The 17,870-nt window shown below is 41.4% G+C and overlaps 1 protein-coding gene across 1 annotated transcript in view; it reads right to left on the bottom strand.

Annotated features, from left to right (window-relative positions):
• Window positions 1-1,584: 1,584 nt before the first annotated feature.
• Window positions 1,585-17,870, bottom strand: part of SMYD3 (SET and MYND domain containing 3) — an 88,382-nt gene continuing 72,096 nt past the window's right edge. The window contains exons 6-7 of the mRNA XM_010294347.1: window positions 8,710-8,818; window positions 1,585-1,728 (exon numbers count right to left, since the gene is read on the bottom strand). Of these exons, the coding sequence (XP_010292649.1) occupies window positions 1,627-1,728; window positions 8,710-8,818 (211 nt within the window). The 3' untranslated portion in view covers window positions 1,585-1,626. The remainder of the gene's footprint in view (window positions 1,729-8,709; window positions 8,819-17,870) is intronic.

Here is a 17,870-nt window from a genome sequence, read left to right as displayed (position 1 = left end):
TCTAATATGCGTGTGCTCCTTTAAATCTAGAAAATATCTCTTGAAGACTGGGTACCCCTCACATTTTCTGGTTGTCCATCAGTGATGCCATTACTTTGTGAGAAATCCCAATAAATGCAAAGGTCTGACCTTTTCCCCCAGATAATTTCCTTTTCATAATAGCAAGAAGACCCAACCAAGCAGTGAATTTCTGCCAGGATTATTGCACTTCTTGGGTGGCTGATATGACTTGGCCTCTGGCATCAAGCCATGCTACGTACTCCAGAAATGCACTGCATTTCATAGGTTATTGCTTGCATATTACTGCCGGGCAAGTGAACGCTCCATACACTGGAACAAATTCAAACGCCTTGAAAGGAGATATCTTCCTCAGCGCTGGCATTCATGTGCTGTGGCTGTAAATTACGCCCAGAGTGTTCATTTTCTTTTAAAATGTGTTCTCATCTTGTAATAATTAATGGTGTCAAGTTACTGGTGTGAAAAAAGCCTGACTTTACAACAATGATGGATTAATGAAATAACAGTCATGGCTGGAGTAGCAGCAATAAATTGTTAAGAGAGGAGTGACACACCTGAAGTGATACTTTCAAAGGCCTTAAATTGTTTAGGTTTCAATGTTCCTCATAAATATTTGGCTTTAGTTAACATTTGTTTCTGTTGTTCTGTGTGAAGGAAGTCAGCAGCTCTGGCCAGAACAACTGTCTCGCTGATGAGTGCAGGGAAATAGGGAGCCCAAGCCAAATAGGTTTTCCAAGACATCCTTCTCTTCCCCAAGGATGACCTCCTAATTCAGCGGTCATCTGCAGGTCTCAGAGCTTCACTATTTGGGGAAGTGAAATCCAAACCCCACAGGCTCAAGAAAGGTCTAGAAACTGCACCTCACCACTGAGTTCACAGGTCCAAATCTCTCTCTTTTTAAGACTGGTATGAAGTGAGAAAGTCCTGAAGCAGATAAAATGGGGAGAAAACAGAGTAAGCAATTTCCGCATAGATACAATTTTGATTAAATTTTTATTCAGTCTATTTTAATATTCAATATTACAACATACAAAATGCAAGAAGGAGGGGGACAGAGCCCTGCAGATATATTGTGAGGAAGGAAAATCTCATTTAGAACATTAGGAAACTTATTTTATGTCAGAGAACACTGGATCAGGCTTTCAGAAACCACACCTAAGGACAAGACAAATGGAAAAAATATATTCTCTCTACTTACAGTGTGTCTGACATGAGATCCTTAATTGCTGGTTTAATTAATGGCATAAACTGGTACAAAAAATTGACTGCTGATATCAATAGAATTATATCACTCTGTAACTCATGAAGACTCTGTATGAATTTCCCAATACTTATTATCAATTGAATTAGGTGTTGTAAATTGATAATTAGGTATTGTCAATTAGATTGTTTGGTAGGAAAAAAAATCCTCTGAAAATTGCAGGTGTTCCTCCAAACATCAACTCAATTCAGATCATACAGCAAAACTAATAAATACTAAACATTTTTGTAAAGCAAGTAGGACCTAATAAAAAGACAGCAAAGTCATCAAGAAGCTTCCCAATGCAATAAAAAGCATTTGTTTTCCTTTCTCCTTGAATATTTCGTTTTCCAGACTAGAGGTTATCCTCACTGTATTCTCATGATGGCCTCACACTGTTCCTTTATCTCCATCAAGGCCTGCATCAGGCTATGATCTGTCCCGTGGGTCACCTTCATAATATTATAGGCCTTGAGGAGAGAACAGAAAGGGACACGTTAGTCATTGTGCAGACCGTGCAAAGGGTTGGTCCCTGCGGTGGGGCAGGGATATAAGTACTGATCCTGAAGTGGTTGGCAGCTGGAGGCTTGAATGCATGGCTTAGTAGAAAAAGGAGTGAAGCATCCCTAAGCGTGTAATGATTTCTGCCTGATGGAGGAGGAGGCACTGACACATTATTCATAGGTGTTAAAGCCCATGACTACGTTACACAGATGGATGTTTGGAACAGTAGAGGAGATACTTTTGCACTGAGGCATGAAGGCCATTTTAAGATTGGTCAACTACAGCACCCAAGGATTTGATACATTATTTAAAAGACAACTGTGATGTTCATTATGTTAGTGGCCTCAAAGTCCCGTAAATAGAAATGGATTAATGCTTAACCAATGGAAAAAAAAGTGCCCTAACTTGTATCAGGAAAAACTATGCATGTCATCAAACAAATGAGTACATTAATAGTTTCACTCTAAAAAGTCATGCAGGGGATGCTGGGCTTTTTTTGCTGCTTTTCCCAGGGATTATTTTCTCTGTGTGTTTGTCATCTTCTATTCCTAGGCCAATTTACACTTGCTGATACTGCCTGTAATGCTGCTGATTTCCTGCCACAGATATGTCTGAAATGCTCTTTGCCCAGCTCATATTTAGATCACCACATTTCATATGACATTTCTGCTTCTTCCTTCTATTAAATTCCTCCTGTAAGGAGAGAAGTACCAGATGGAAATGGATTCAGCACTTCTGAAGAAAGAACAAGGGAGCTAGAAATGCACTGGTAGGAGAAAAGACATCAGAGATTTTTCCTCAATCCCAAACTGAGAAATTGCCAAAAACTAAATGCAGCCTGTGTTTCAATGGGTTCCTGGTCCAGTCAACTGACAAGGTTCAGCTAAATCAGTTTTGGACTGCAGAAAAAAGGATCTTTTTGGAAACTAATGTTGAGGAAGGGGCCTCATTTCAATTGGAAAGATAAAAATAACAATAAATATATTCTTTGAGTGGAATGAATGAAAGCCTACTTCCAAATTCTAGAGAGTGGCAAGCATACGGAATTTCTAGCACAGTTTATTTTTGCTTCAAATAAGCTAATTCTTAAAAGAAGAGCAAAACAGCAAAAGATTGAAAGAACAAGTTGAAATAGCAGTCAAAATAAATCAGAGTGTGCAAGGAGCTCTAAAAAGAGTCAAATATGTTCTGAGGTACCACAGTGCCCTACTACTAAATAATAAAATACTCAGTTAAAAAGGAAAATGGAAATGCTTTCATCACCATTAGAAATGCCTAAGAAATGCAAAATAAAACCAGAAATCCTCAATTTTTGCATATTTGTTTTAGCAGAAATACAAAACTGGTCCTGTTTTTGCAAAATGTTTGCAAGTAAGTCATAATTATACTTCCTGAAAAGACTACCTAAATTGTTGTTAGTGTTCCGCTTTTCCTAATATAACATATTGGGGAAATGTTGTAAAGAATAGATCATAGAATTATTTCAACACAGAGGAGTGTGAGGTATTAAGCTGTACAAGAGCTTTTTTTTTTTTTTTAATAAATAAGTGAAAAAGTAGTGTGAAAAGCAAAAATAAGAGGCAGTCCTTCCCTGGCAGAGACAGTGGGATGAAGAAAGATGAACACTTGCATGGTATAGGAATCCCTGGATGGTGCAGGGCAGGATAGCTGCAGGTAGGATCTTGTGGGCATTGCAGTGCAGAAACACGTAGCTGCGCCCAGGCTAACTAGTAAGGGACAGGATCACCCTGTAGGAAAGTGGCCGGGTGAATTGGCCATGGATCCAGACACACTTGGTGCGCAGTGTTTGAATGCCCTGGCCAAGAAAGCCGATGAATTTATTGTGAATGACCTGTGCTGAGCTGTGCATTTGGATACATCTGAGTCACGGTCCTGGGGCAGACGACCTCGGTCTTCAGCTCACCTACAGGACAGAGGTCAGGCAGGCAGTGATGGACTTGGACACCTTGGTGCAAAGCCAGAGATGTCCACATGGATATGCCTCTGTTAAAAGGCAATATCAAACCTAATCTTGAGATAATGCCACCATTGCTGACCTTTCTCTCACCTCCAACATTTCCTTTCCATTTCCTTTTTTTTGTCAGTATGGCAGATAAATGCACCCAGTCCTCATCCTTCCTCAGGGAGAAAACCATTCTCATGCAATGTACTGTCTCACATGTTGCAGTACGAGTCGGAACCAGCTGCAAGGAAGTTAGAATAACAATGGCTTCTGTAATCCTCAAATTAAACTGGTGTTAAGTTCTGTAGCTGTTTTTGCAAAGGTCGGTGCAAAACTGGGGATAAGTTCACCTCCAAAGCAAGGAATTGTTTTACCGGGTAGAAGCAGCAATATGCAGGCGCTCGAACACTCCTCTGCTCTCCTAAATTGCACAGCTAACCAGCAGAGTTGAGGCTGAGCAGAGTCTTGTGGCCTGTGTGGTCTTCCTCTCAGCTAAAATAACAAATCTAATCATGAAAAACTACAGTAATCGCAAGACAGCAACACAGGCCACAGTGCCATCAAGCACACACTGCCTCCCTGAAGAATATAAACCCCACTCTAGTAGTGGTATGGCTGTTGCTCCATGAATGCAAATAAAATGCAGGGCGGTCGTTTGTGCCTGATTTGCATGGGGATGGGATGAGATGCTCATCCCCACAGCTGCGGGGAACTCTGTGCAGATGCAGGACGGCACCATTCCATCTCAGGGAAAGCAGAAAGCAAATGGCCACGTGCCAAAATGGCATGAAGTGAGGGCTAGTATTTCAGAGAGAGTATCTGTGTTTTTCCATCTCTCTTGACTGAAGGGGACACTTGTTAAAGCAGGCACAGGAAAACCAAACACTGTCACAGTTACTATCAACCACAGCTGGCAAACAATTCAGCATTTGAAGCAAACACCTAGAGAAAGGAGATTTCTTCAGTGTTGCCGTGAAACTTGGGAGGGATTTTACCCCAGTTCCTGGGCTTTTTGCCTCCACACCAGGGATTACAGTAAGAAGGGAAATAATATTGTACCTATTGCAATAGGGCAAGGGGTAATGTTTTTTCACTAAAAGAGTGTAGATTTAGACTAGATTAGATGTAAGGTAGAAATTTTTCACAATGAGGAGGGTGGTGAAACCCTGGCACAGGCTGCCCAGAGAGGTGGCAGATGCCCCATCCCTGGAAACATTCCAGGTCAGGTTGGACGGGGCTCTGAGCAACCTGATCGAGTTGCCGATGTCCCTGCGCACTGCAGGGGGGTTGGACTAGATGCCCTTTAAAGGTCCCTTCCAACGCAATGATTCTATGATTCTATTGCAGGCCTTCATGAGACAAGACAGCCATGCCCATCAGCTCATGGGAGGACAAAGGTGGTCCTGCGACCATGCCAGCCAAGTGCAGGGTCTACAGGGGAAACTGGCTGGTTAGTGTCATACATGTGTGCATCCTCCTGCCTGCCTGCCTCTGTCCACACCAGCCACCGCTCAGCAGCTGGGTATCACTGCAGCCCAGAGGATGAAGCAGCAGCTGCAAAAACATGCAGCACTCAGCAACTTGCTTCGAGGAGACGACACTCAGAAGTGAAGTCATCTCCTTGAATCCAAGCCTTCCCCTCTGGACCCTGCCTGTCCTCCCAAACCAAGTCCAGCTCTACTCAGGTTATGGGCAACCAAACAGGTGAGCTTACAGTGCTGTGAAGGTAACAAATGATACCTAACAAATATTGATGCTAATGAGTGCTCCTCAAGACAAATCTATACACTTGCTAAGGGCTCCCATGAGCTCCAGAGATGCAGACCTGTCCTGAGCTCCTGCAGGAGTGCTGCTTCCCAGTTAAGAAGCTTTTCTCTTCACAAGACAGCTTGTTGCAACTTTTGTTATTGCCTCTTTTTACAGACATTCCAGGCTCTTTAAATTAGGTTTCTCAGACTGGGCTCCAGCTCTGGTCTTTTGCTGACAAAGGCTTTCCTGATCTGTAATTCCATTTGTCCTCCCACCATTACATCTTTCATATATATATATATATGTATATTTATATAAATTTAAAAATAATACATTGGTTGTACAATAAACCAAGGGCTACCCTTCAGGTTTTATTCCAGAAGTGGAGTATTGCCTTTCTGCAACACTTCTATTTCCAAAGCATGGCAAATTAGATCCTGCAGGGCCTAATATACTTTTAGGGTGTGATTTCACTTTAATGGCTAACATAAAGCCCTCCACGTTATTTAAGCCTTCTTTGGGGTGCAGGGCAGAGAGCTAAACCCAAAGGACACGAAGAGTAAGGTGCTTATGATAGTGATTCATTTTTGGGTGGCACCAAGAGCAGCAGCTAAGGGCTGGGCTGCAGACCTGCATATGAAGATGTACTGGTCTTAACAGGCTGCGCATCTGATGCAGAGAGGCTGTCAATCCCCAGCAGCTCTGAGGCTGTGCCTGATTAAACAGGATTTATATGAGTGAGGTGAATTTCAGTCAGATCTCAATTCCTCTGCACCTTCCACATCTTTCTCCTTAATGCCACACTGAAATTAGTCTGACGAGGGCTCCAACAGGGTGCTATTCAGTGTCAGAGTGCATTAAGAAGAGTAATGAAGCAGAGAAGGTAATCGAGTTTCTGCTCTGAGCATGTGGCATGCTCTGTTGACACATCTAATCACAAAGGGCCAAACTGTGTTCTCATATAACTCTAGGACATTATCTGAGTTATATTAGGAATCACATCCTTTACTCGCAACAAACTGGGAATTATTTCTTGCTCTAATGCGTTCCAGCATAGACGGCAATGAAGGGAATCGGTTTCAGATCTCATCCAAAGCAGCACTATGTCCTACGCTTACAAGTTGCATGGAGAAACAGGATGCCAAGAAGCTTTTCCTTCTCTCAGCTGTGTGGGACTGAACTCCCAGAGAGTGGGAGTTCAGTCTCTCCCTGTCTCACACATGTGGGTGAAAAGGGGGAAGCTGAATGGGGAATAGGCAAAACCACAACAGGATTAGTTTGTAAATGGTTCTGCATCTCAGCTGTAAAGCACTCACTGTGTCCTTGTGGACCGCTAACAGCTTGGAGACCACAGTTAGAGATGCACTGGGGTATGGCACAGAACGGTAAGCAGCGCTGTATTCTCCCTTTTCAGGGACAGAGGAGATCACAGCTTGAAAAAAGGTTTCTGTGTTAGCCATTGCTCAGTATTCAAAGGGTAATACAATAGCAATCTGTCTTGCAATGGGCAACTTCTTCACTAAAAACATACAAAATCCCATCACAACTTCCACCTTCACCGATAAGCAGCATTCAGATCTGTCTAGGGGGATTCACTCCAGTTTAATTTAATGCAGTATCATATTAGAAACGTAATTAGAAGAATGTTAATTGATATATTGCAGCAGTATCAATGAAAATAGAAGCTCCTCTAACTGGGGTCTCACTCCACCTGCTAAAAAGGAAAGTCTGAATGTTTGGAAATTATAAATATTACGGGGGAAACAGCAGAGCAGATTACCTGGCACATGACAGATATATGAGTTACTTCTGAATGATGCATGGAAAATAGAATTTATTACTCTTCCATCTGCTTTGTAATGATCAGAATTGGCCATAATTTATGTTAAATATATCAAGTGAAGATTTAAGTTACCAAGACTGGCATCATATGAAATACTAATTTATTGTTTCAACATGTGGAAATTATCAGCTTGCATAATTAATCAGATGTACTAGGTTGTCTAGAGAGTCGTGGCTGATAGTAACTTTACAGGGGATCCAGGCAGGAGGAAAAACCACTTCCCTCCCCAACCCACAGTGCAGACAGCCATTCCTTCTATCCCAAGCAGCTGCCCTAACTCTTTGCCACAACACTAGCTCTTCATATAGTACGGATGTTAAACAAAGGGGACATACAGCCAGTTTCTGCACTTCTTTCCAACACTGGGGCCAGCGCTGGGGCCCGCTCCCACCCCACAGCAACAGGCAAGTAGCTGGGCCAGGTGGCTTTCTGCAGCACCCGGCAAAGGCAACGAGGAGGCTGTGTCAGGCGCTGGAGGTGGGCCGAGAGACGAGAGGGGGAACCGCACGGAGCATGTTGGCACAGTCAGGCCAGGCTGACCGCAGGACAATCAATAATACAAGGGAATAAGCGTAAGACATCTTTGAAGGGAACTGGAGGCAGCACATCTTCCAGGGGGGAGAAAAACACCCTGGTAGTGATTGAGGACTTGAGATGGGAAGCGAGTGAGATCCCATGTCCTGAGGACATGTTGCACATGGAAGGGGATTCTTCAACATATTTAAGATGGTCCTAACAGCAATATAACAGCAGGACAAGTAAGAGCCTGGGGTAGGGGGAAATTAATCTAAAAGTCAGCTCAGGTACAAGAGGTATGGCTTAAAGCTGAAATGTAACCAGCAAAGCACCAGCTGCAAAAACCAGATCAAAGAGGAGAAAAATGATGAATGATACAGAAATAGGAGGGATCAAGAAGCATCCCTGTTGATTTGAGTGTGGCTCACAGTAAAATCCAAGCATTAAAGGCAAAGTTCTCCAATCTGAAATCACGGATCCCCGATAGGGACTAAGGAGGATAGGCACTGCAGCTCTACTCCTGTTCTTTTACTTTCAGTGATCCCAGATTCACTTTGCTTCAATAACAAGGAGAGTATGAGGCACTGAGATATTTTTATCTCTTCATATCTAATAGTAATTTTTCATCCAGGCACCTCTGAGCTATCGAACTGTAATTAGCAGTGACTGATACTGGAGGAAGTAGTGCCTGAAATGCTGAGCACCAGTGACCCATCACCACACTCTGCTGCAGCCTGGGGAAACACCACTGATGGAAAAAAGCAGTGAGGAGTATCCAAAGGCGTGAGGTACAGTCAGAGCAGAAAGGAGGGACACATAACAGGTTTGGGGGAAGTGAGAGAGGGGGTCAGAGAAGAAACAGTTCATACTACTGACCTGCTTCAAGGTCTCCAGCGCTTGAGGAAACATGTCTTGACTGTACTGCAGTTTGCCCACTCGCATCAGCTGGACAGCCCTCAGTGGATGGAAACCAGGATAATACAGTCTGCAGAGAAAAAGGAGGAAGATGTGTCACTGTCAGCTCTCACCTTCACAGTCACTGCCTCTGCAGAGAGCTATTAGGGTGGGACTGCAAAGTCATTGTGAATGTTAATAAGGTACTCAGAGAAAATTAGCTGCACTACTGAGAAGCATGAAATACTGAGGGGAATTAGCAAATTATTACTCTCCACCTCAGAGGAATGCCTTTAACATTATCCTGTTAGAAAGTGACGGGAGTGGGATTATTTAATTCGCTACTGTTGGATAATACAATAGCATTTACTGTACTTAGTGTTGCAAACAGAGGTCGTTCACAATCTCAAGTCTCTGGAGAGGTATAATTTTAAGAGGAAGCTTCAGCAGGGAACCCAGTCCTGGATCCCCCAAGATGAAGGAGAGGGACTGCAGGGAAAGCAGGTATGTAACATCCAGGCCACTGTTTCTGAGGGTTTGCTTGCTGCTCCCTGTTGCAGAAAGAACTGGTGCTGCACGTTCAAGGAAGCATCTCAGACTTGGCTTGTGCATCTAAACAAGGTATCTGCTAGTGTGAGGATACACTCCCATTCTTCCTCAATTAATTTCACAGAAGCAGAAGTTTTCCATCAATCCCACTGGAGTTAATAAAAACAGAATTATGCTCCCTTTTTTTTCTAGGAAGCAGATAGAAAGCAATGTCATCATTAATTCCTCTCAAGATGCTCTTGAAACGTCCATGCTTTCATGGTGGCCACTCTGCATTTCCAAATCCCTCTGGCCCTTGGCTCACAACACCTGGGTCTCACCCCAGCCCTGTGTCCTGGATTGGAAGAGCAACCTGGGGGCTGCAGAAAGCTGTGGACGTGACTTGCCTGCAACTGGCCAGCAGGAAACACAAGGTGAAGGGACACACCTGGAAATTAAGTAAGTCACCTGCAAAAGATTTGAGATCTTTTTTGACTAACTACACAAGTGCCTTAAGCATGACTTACTGAAGAAAAATGCCCTATTTGATGAAACAGCATTTTACTTCCTCAAGTACATCAGTGGTGTGCTTGAGGAGTGTCTTAAAAAATACAAAATTTGCCATAACTGCAGGAAGAAGAGCCACTAAGCTTCCCAAAACCTACTCTTGGAAGATTTTTTTTTGTCTTTACATCAAACTTATGATCATCAGGGAATTGCTAATGAATGATACCACTGCAGTCAGAAAGACACTTAAAGCTGCAATAGTATGATTAAATGCATGACAAGACATTAAATGATGTAAATTTGTACAATGTATAGGAATCTTCTGATAAGCCTGCATGCAAATGAGTAAATTATCTTTCTCCATTATTTTTCACTAATGAAAATGCAAATACTATTAAATAAAAGTAATTGCTTAAATGGCAGTGTATCTGTCTGTCCTTACAAATATAAAATGAAGATGTGTAAACATCATGGAAAATGTTTTGACACACAAAAACCCCTTTCTGCTGATGTCACTCAGTTTCAGTGAAGACATACAGAAACACATGGGAAGCGTGCCTGGCAGGATCTCGGGAGCAACAGCTCTTGATCTCACAAAGCCTCTCTCAAAGCAGCAGAAATGAACTACTCGATGAGACTAATCCATCCTGAATTGCCACAAGCACCACCAAACCCTGTGGGTTGCAGTTCAAAAAGGTTGGAAAGCCAGCAGACAAGAGAGAAGAAAAATGATAGCACTTATCTGAGTCCAAACTGACCACTCAGGAAATTCAAGGATCTGGTTAAACAAACACTAGAAAATTATCAGTAGGTTTAATTTTAGATTTTGTTTCTGGTTATTACATCAATTAACATGGTGCTATCTGCTACCAGTTAAATAGGGAGAAAATGCAACTAAGTCAGAGATTTTGGTGTGAATTAGTGAAGAGTAATAAAAATTGCAGCGTTGACACAAATGCGAGTGGTGAGCACAACTTTGTAAAAATTGCAGAAAGATACCTATATGATTGCGTAATTCTGCCCTCACCTGTGACTGCCGCAAAGGAAGGAGCAAAAAGATCATTCATTCCCTCTCCTCTGGGCCACCAAAATGCAGGGATGCCTGGGGCAGGCATCACGGCCACAGGAGAATGAGCCAGGGTTGTCTCTCCTTTAAAGTCTCTCCTTTTTCTCTCCCTCCTGAATAACCAGCTCCATCCAAAAGACCAACACAAACGGAACTTGGGTCCTGCCTTGCCTGCAGCCACCACAGGGATGGCAGCTCACAAAGACAAATCCAGGCTATGCTTCAGTTCAGCAATATGGTGCCTTCACACGAGTCCATCAGAATTCAGAATCTGCCCCTCCATGCAAACAGGTTCCTTTCTATAGACCATACATTCACCTGCAGTCAATAAAGATTTAGGATTGTGGTATAGGCAATATTGGAGAAAACAGGTGGCAATTTACCAATGTCAGGTACTCGGCCCAGACAACCAGCCATAAACTAAAGCAAGTGAAAATAAGATGAGGACGTAGAAGGACTAAGTGTGAAAGAAGAGTCCTGTGCTCATAAATATTTACAAAGCTGTTTTACTGAGCTGATTTATGCTCTGATCTTATGCATGTACATAGCTACATTTTGCAAGCCTTAAAACTGACATTTGAAACAACTGTTTATTATCATATCCTGGAATAAATCTATTAAACTATTGGAACACTTTTTGTGCAAGCACATCCATTGAGTGAGTTTACTAGAGAAATCCAGACAGCTTGCAGCTCTTCTGGGAGACGTGTAAGTGGGGAAAATGCTGCTGGCTTCTTCAAAACATCCCTAGGATTCAGTATTATGAAAAACTGGCACAGCAGAAAGAACTAAGAAGCAGTGTCAGGTACTTGTGAGCCAATTTATTATCCCCACACACTGCTCTGAACAAAACGAAGTGGATAAATTTAAGAATAAGGGAGACATTTACCAGCCAAGGAACCGGTACCTAAAGACTGTCAACAAGAGACTAAGACAACTATAGAGAAATACATGCTGTAAAACAAGTTACAGCTTGGGAAGAGTAGGATTTCAATCTGAAAAGGATTTTATGAGATTTACCAAGGCCTGAGGGACAGGAAGAGGAACAGTAACATACTGAAAGCTGAAATAAAGATAGTTCTCTGGAGTGATGTTTCCTGGCCGTTGGCACTGGTCAATGCCCAGTAGTTCACTTGCAAAGAGAGATTAAATGCAATATAACAACTAAAAAGTAAAGCTGCACTGTAAACAAGAGAACTAGAGGAGGCTGAGAAAGAGCTGTACATTTTGTATGGCATCTTCTGCTCATATAAGGCAGCACAGCTTTGTTAGCAACTATGACTAGCATCTATGCTGGCCTGTCCCTCCATCCTGCCCTCCTGCCTATCAAGTGGTCCGCCCAGTTTGGTGTTATCTGCAAAACCCACAGAAGTGCCTTCTGTTGCCTCCTCCAGGTTGTTGATAGAGATGTTAAACAGGATGAGTACCCAGTCCTCTGCGGTACCTCGCTGTCACTGGCATCCAAACAGCCGTGCCCTCTCACTCCCACCACCGAACCAATTTTTTACCTCTCTAGCTCTCTACTCACCTGGACTGTAACATCCTGACTTGGATGTTAACTCCCTGATCTTCTCAACCTTGCAAAGATAATAGTGAGCAAGCTGGCCAGCTCTCAACGGCTTTGCTGGAGGTAGCCACTGGGACTGATGGGTTTGTAGGGACCACACTCTCTCAGGTAATCCCTGGCTCAACCCTTGTTCCGGGATGTGCCCGGAGACTTCGTAGGTGAACAATGAAGCAAAGGCAGCACTGTCTAGCTTACTATTCAAAACTTCAAACAAAAGCTATTTCCTGGTCTCCAGGTAGCTTGCACCGGTGTTTTACTGTTCCAGGCACCAGCAGATCCTGCATTTCACTCACAAAATAAAAGGATACCAATTTTAACTTGGCAAAGATATGGCCCATACTTTGTAAAGCAATAGCTGCTTCTAATACACCATGAAATTGATAGCTCCTATTTGTAACTTAGCCACAAGGTTTGCCTTGATTAACCCCCCAGTGCAGTCACTGATCATATAATTTATAAAGAAAAGAATATTTTTCTTCATTCTGTATATTAGCTCTGAATGTCTCCAAGAAATCCCTTGTGTTCTCAAGTAAAGGACAATGTAACAAAGACAACCCTTGACAAATTTTAGCCAGTTCTTTCTATTTCTTAATACTGTAGTATCATTAATTCCACTAAACTTATCTCCCATTACAGGGTAAATAATCAGAGCTTTTGTGTTGTCTTGTGAATTAAAACCTAGTATTAAAAAAAAAAGAGACTATGCAAAATCACTGCCTTTTCTGATACCTCATATTTTAAAATAGATGCCTACCTAAATCAGTCTGTGGGTTAACATTTATACTGTTGTCTTCAGCCTGATGTAATTAGAAGCAGGCAGGATTTATAAAACCTGAAATAAGGGTTAAAAATGGAAACGTTACAAGGCTCTTTAATATGGTGACATGTAAAAAGTGATGCTATAAATAATTGTAAATTGGTTTGCAGTACCTTTTAGTGCAAGTAAATATGACAGCATAAAAGACATAAAGCAGTTTTAGGAGCCCCGGCAACAAAGAAGGAATTAAGAAGAGGCTCCTGGGCTTCAGGAAGGGTGGTGAGCTGAATGCAAAGCGAACAGTATCAGCCTCGTGACAGAAACATACCCACTACAGCTGGTGGAAATATTCACCACAAATATAGCACCCAATAAGTTCAATGTTCTCGTCTTTCTCTGATTCATTCTTGATTTCTGAATTGCTCGGTATTTGAGTACATTCATTAAACCTGTTCACTGAACAGCAGCCTAGGAATTATTTTTATGTTGTCCAGTTATTTGTTGTTTCATTATTCAGTGATGTGAGACTGGCCATCTAATTTGCATGATATTAGTTATACTCCTTGTCTGGGATGACCAGTGGGTTCTCAATATGGGAATTACACGAAACATTTTTGTGAAAAATTTAAGGACAAATTATTATTTGTGCTAAAAAGTATAAAACATTTGGTATCTATCAACATTTCCAGGGAGGAACCAGTTATTTTATGAATAGTCAAAGAAATTATACACCTCAGGAACATAAGAGAGCTAAACTAACTGTGCTTATTTAGGAGCTTACAGATCTTAATGCCAAAGGTCCTGCAGCTGTTCAGTCTGATCTCCTACACAGAATTTCACTTAGCATTTCCTGCTCCAAAACCAGCAATTTAAGGCTGAAATAGTGTTTAACAAGCAATGCTCTGTTTATAGAAAATAATCTTAAGCAGCTTTATACATAATTTGCTCAATATTAGTATTTTTTAATAAGCATGAGCCCCGTGCAAGAGTTCTGCCTGGGATGGAACAAGGTTACAGGGTTATTTTTGGAGGAAGTGGGAATGTTGTTATAGATTCAGGACATGGTTTAGGGGACATGGTGGCGCTGGATTAATGGTTGGACTTGATGATCTTGAAGGTCCTTTCCAACCTAGTGATTCTGTGATTCTGTGAGATACTGGACTAAGTGACTCTGTTTTGCATACAAAGTATTACAAGTCTAGTTGGAATTGTAAAATTTCTAAGGGCAATGTATCTATATTAACCTGTGTATAATCTTTAGGGGTCCCTGTCAAAGCTTTTCAAAAGGATACTAGCCTGGCTTTCATGTTAATAACATGTTTTTTCTTGGAATAATAATGGCGTTAACCTGTTATTTTTTTCTAGTTTCTCTTTCTCTGTCTTTCTCCCTGTCTTTCTTTTCTTCTCTTAACAACTTCCTATTTATCGTTGTTGACCAGCTAAGTTTAAATCAGTTCAGTACCTTACAACTCTCCTTATGCCTTCTGCAGCAGCCATGTCATTTTTGGAGTGGCAGACTAAATCCTCTGCCTGTGTCAGACCTGATATACTCCAGCTGCCCTGAAATGTTTATTATGCATTTTATCTCCCCATCACAGTGCCTCACAGAGACAATGAAAGCATCAGTGAACACTTTAATGCTGGCATTCCTCTTTTCTATTTTTTCCCAGATTTGACCTCTCTCACTTGGATTTTGGGATCGGCTCCTCAGCACTAGCAAGGAGGTTCTCCTGGAGGTAACCGCTAGTGCACATCCCTAAAGCATTACAAAAAAGCTTTGCCAGTGATGAGAAGACACTATTATTAGTAGAAGCTTTATGCTGGAAAATCTCCCACACACTAAAGCAGGAAAAGTAACTTTCTATGACTATTACATAAAACTATTAATTACCCTTAAGAGACTTTCTCTTCTTCTGTTTTAACCAAATAACAGCAGAAAGCCAGCATCATTTTCCACGCCAGCTGGGACCTGATATCAGTAAAGAAGTGTAGACCTAACACCTCTGATCAAAGTTCACTCGAAAGTCTCCATACTCTTACAATATATCCTGGCTGTACATTTTGCAGTCTAATTTACATGTGCTCTCTATCTGTATTATTGCTCTATTGGCAAAACTCTCAGTATCCCCAATATTGAAATTTTCACCAACAACCACAACTCATGCACGAGTCTCATCATACTAAGCACTAAAGAGTTTAGGCATGACAGCCTTTGTTCTGCACAAATAAGACATGGAGGCCCAGGCAAATGAAGTCATTTGTCCAATATTACAAGAGAAAATCTCTGGGAAAGCCAAGAGTTGAACCTAGATCTCATTGCAAGTTTAAGATGGTTTTTGGTTCATGCAGAGCCCAGTTCTTGTGTCTATGCTGTCTTGTCTATCTGTCTGGCTCTGCCAATCCAAATGAAAATAAATGTAGTTTTATAGGCTTGACAGGCTTGCTGTATTTTGCAAATGAAATGCAGAGACAGTAACCTTAGTTTAGAAACTTTTGTGCCAATTTATTTTTCTGTTGTGTTTTTTTTTTTTTATTCTGTGCTCACTCAAGAAATGTCCTGTTATTTCAGTGAAGCAATTGCCTCTGGAAACAGTTCAGGATTTAGATCTGTGAAATTATGGCTCAAAATATTTTTCATTGCATCTGCATCTCACACTGTTGCATTATTATTTGTTTCAGTAATTTAACTGATGTGATCAAATAAGCAATCACACTTCTTAATCGACTGAATTCTCAAGAAAATGTTAGCTATCCGTCTCAGAAATCATTTCTCCCTGGCTGCTGATCATTCTGCCGTATTCCTTATGGTGATAATTTATGTCACATTAAAATGGATATTGTTCCAGATGTTGGATCTGCCAAGATTTGAACGATAACTTCAATGAAATGACGAAGTGGTATAAGCTGTAATTTTCATCTTGGCTCTCAATCTGTGTAACTCACCCACTCAAAATGCTGACAATGACTGTTTGAACTGTCCACTTTAAATGTTCTGTTTTCTTCTGGTGTTAAGAGATGTTAAGGAAAGAAAAAGTGCTCAATCTGGAATGGAAGTAGGAAAAGATTTTATACAGATTGCCCCTGTGTCCTGGCCAATCTTCAAAACATCTTGTAGCATTTGGTTTTTTCGTCATGAGTTCACCATCTTCACAGCTAAAGATGGTAGGACGGACTGTTGCTGCAGATAGAAACATACTGTCTCAGTCCTTGCATAACCAGAAGACTAAGAGATTAAGGTCAGCAGTTTAGTTCAAAAGATTTATAAAAAGATTTTAAAAGCCATATAGATTACATTGGAAGAATGCCAGAAAACACAAGAAATGTAGGAAAGACAGCAAAGGAAGAATGGGAAAGCTAGTTAAACAGAACACACATGGAAAGAGAAGTAAAATATGGAAGGAAAATGTACACTAGAGACACTGTAATTTGTGACAAAGACCTTCACCTTCTCCTCCGGCAGTGAACCTGTGACTAGCTGTTGATGTTAAGAAAAATGGCCCGCCATCCGTATCTCATACAGCTAAGAATAAAACTGCAACATTGGCTGCAGATATAAGCAATGCAAGTTCAGATTCCAGTTTTCTCAGAGCAGATCACAGATCTACAAGTTTGCATGACCTTCAGCCACAGACCCAGAGAGTGACAGGAAAATGAAAAGCACTGCTGGATCCCTTATGCGGCTTGCATATAACTTTCCTCTAATTGATTCCCTCTGCTCTGAGGGACCTGAGTTTCCCTGGTATCAAAGCCACACACACCTGATTGCTACTAGTGTCAGTAAACTTCAGAGAGGTCGTGCAAGTGTGTGAGTGTGTGCGTGCAAGCACAAACTGCACAAGGAAGGACACAGCTGGTTGTATTGACATCTTCAGTGCAAAATGTCTTCACTCGGCAGTATCTCTGCTCACCTCAGAAGGCTTTAGTAATACAAGAGACTGACAACATGTGAGTTAGATGACTGGGTTAAGCAAGAGTATCAAAATTCCTTGTTTCCTTTTCTATTCTCTCTCCAGATAATTCTCCAGAGAAACAGTCAGGTGCCGGTAAATGACTCTCTCTCTCTTTAGAGAGATGATTACAAATACCAATTTCAGACAGGACGGTTGAAATCTGGAGAGACATTGTCACTTTTCTTATGACAGCAGTGGGTCAGGAAAGAATCAAAACAGCATGTTCTTCGGATGCATTTCTGTCACTTTTGAGTTCTGGGGACTACAGTTATTGTGGTTTTTTATTATTTTTGTACGCATATATCAGTTAGTAGACATTTATATATACAGTTATCGGTTCTGAAGTAACCTGTATAATTTGGGAAATAAATCTTGGAGCTATAATGGATATTTCTGTGAAAAAATTAGCACTGTGAACAAAATCAAACAAAATATTAGGATATTTTTATGAAAAGAAAGGAGAGAACTGCTGTAAAAATACATCACGCCTCCACATCTTGGGTATTGTGAGTAATTCTGATCCTGTCTTCTCAAAAGAGTTCAGTAGAAAGGTATAGACAGGGATGATGACGACAGTTAATGGCAGTGCAATGAAAGAGTAAATAAACAGACCAGAACAAGCTTGCAAAAGATAATGATTGTGGAAGGACTTGTTGATGGATGTACAAAATCACAGGTAGCATGGACAAGGCAAATGAGGAATGATCACTGCCTCATAATACCCAGAAGATATCAGATGAAACCAACAACCAACAAACAAAAAGGTGT

This window comes from Phaethon lepturus, unplaced genomic scaffold (genome assembly GCF_000687285.1).
Source record: "Phaethon lepturus isolate BGI_N335 unplaced genomic scaffold, ASM68728v1 scaffold4039, whole genome shotgun sequence".
NCBI lineage: Eukaryota > Metazoa > Chordata > Aves > Phaethontiformes > Phaethontidae > Phaethon > Phaethon lepturus.
This window is presented reverse-complemented; position numbering and strand designations above follow the sequence as displayed.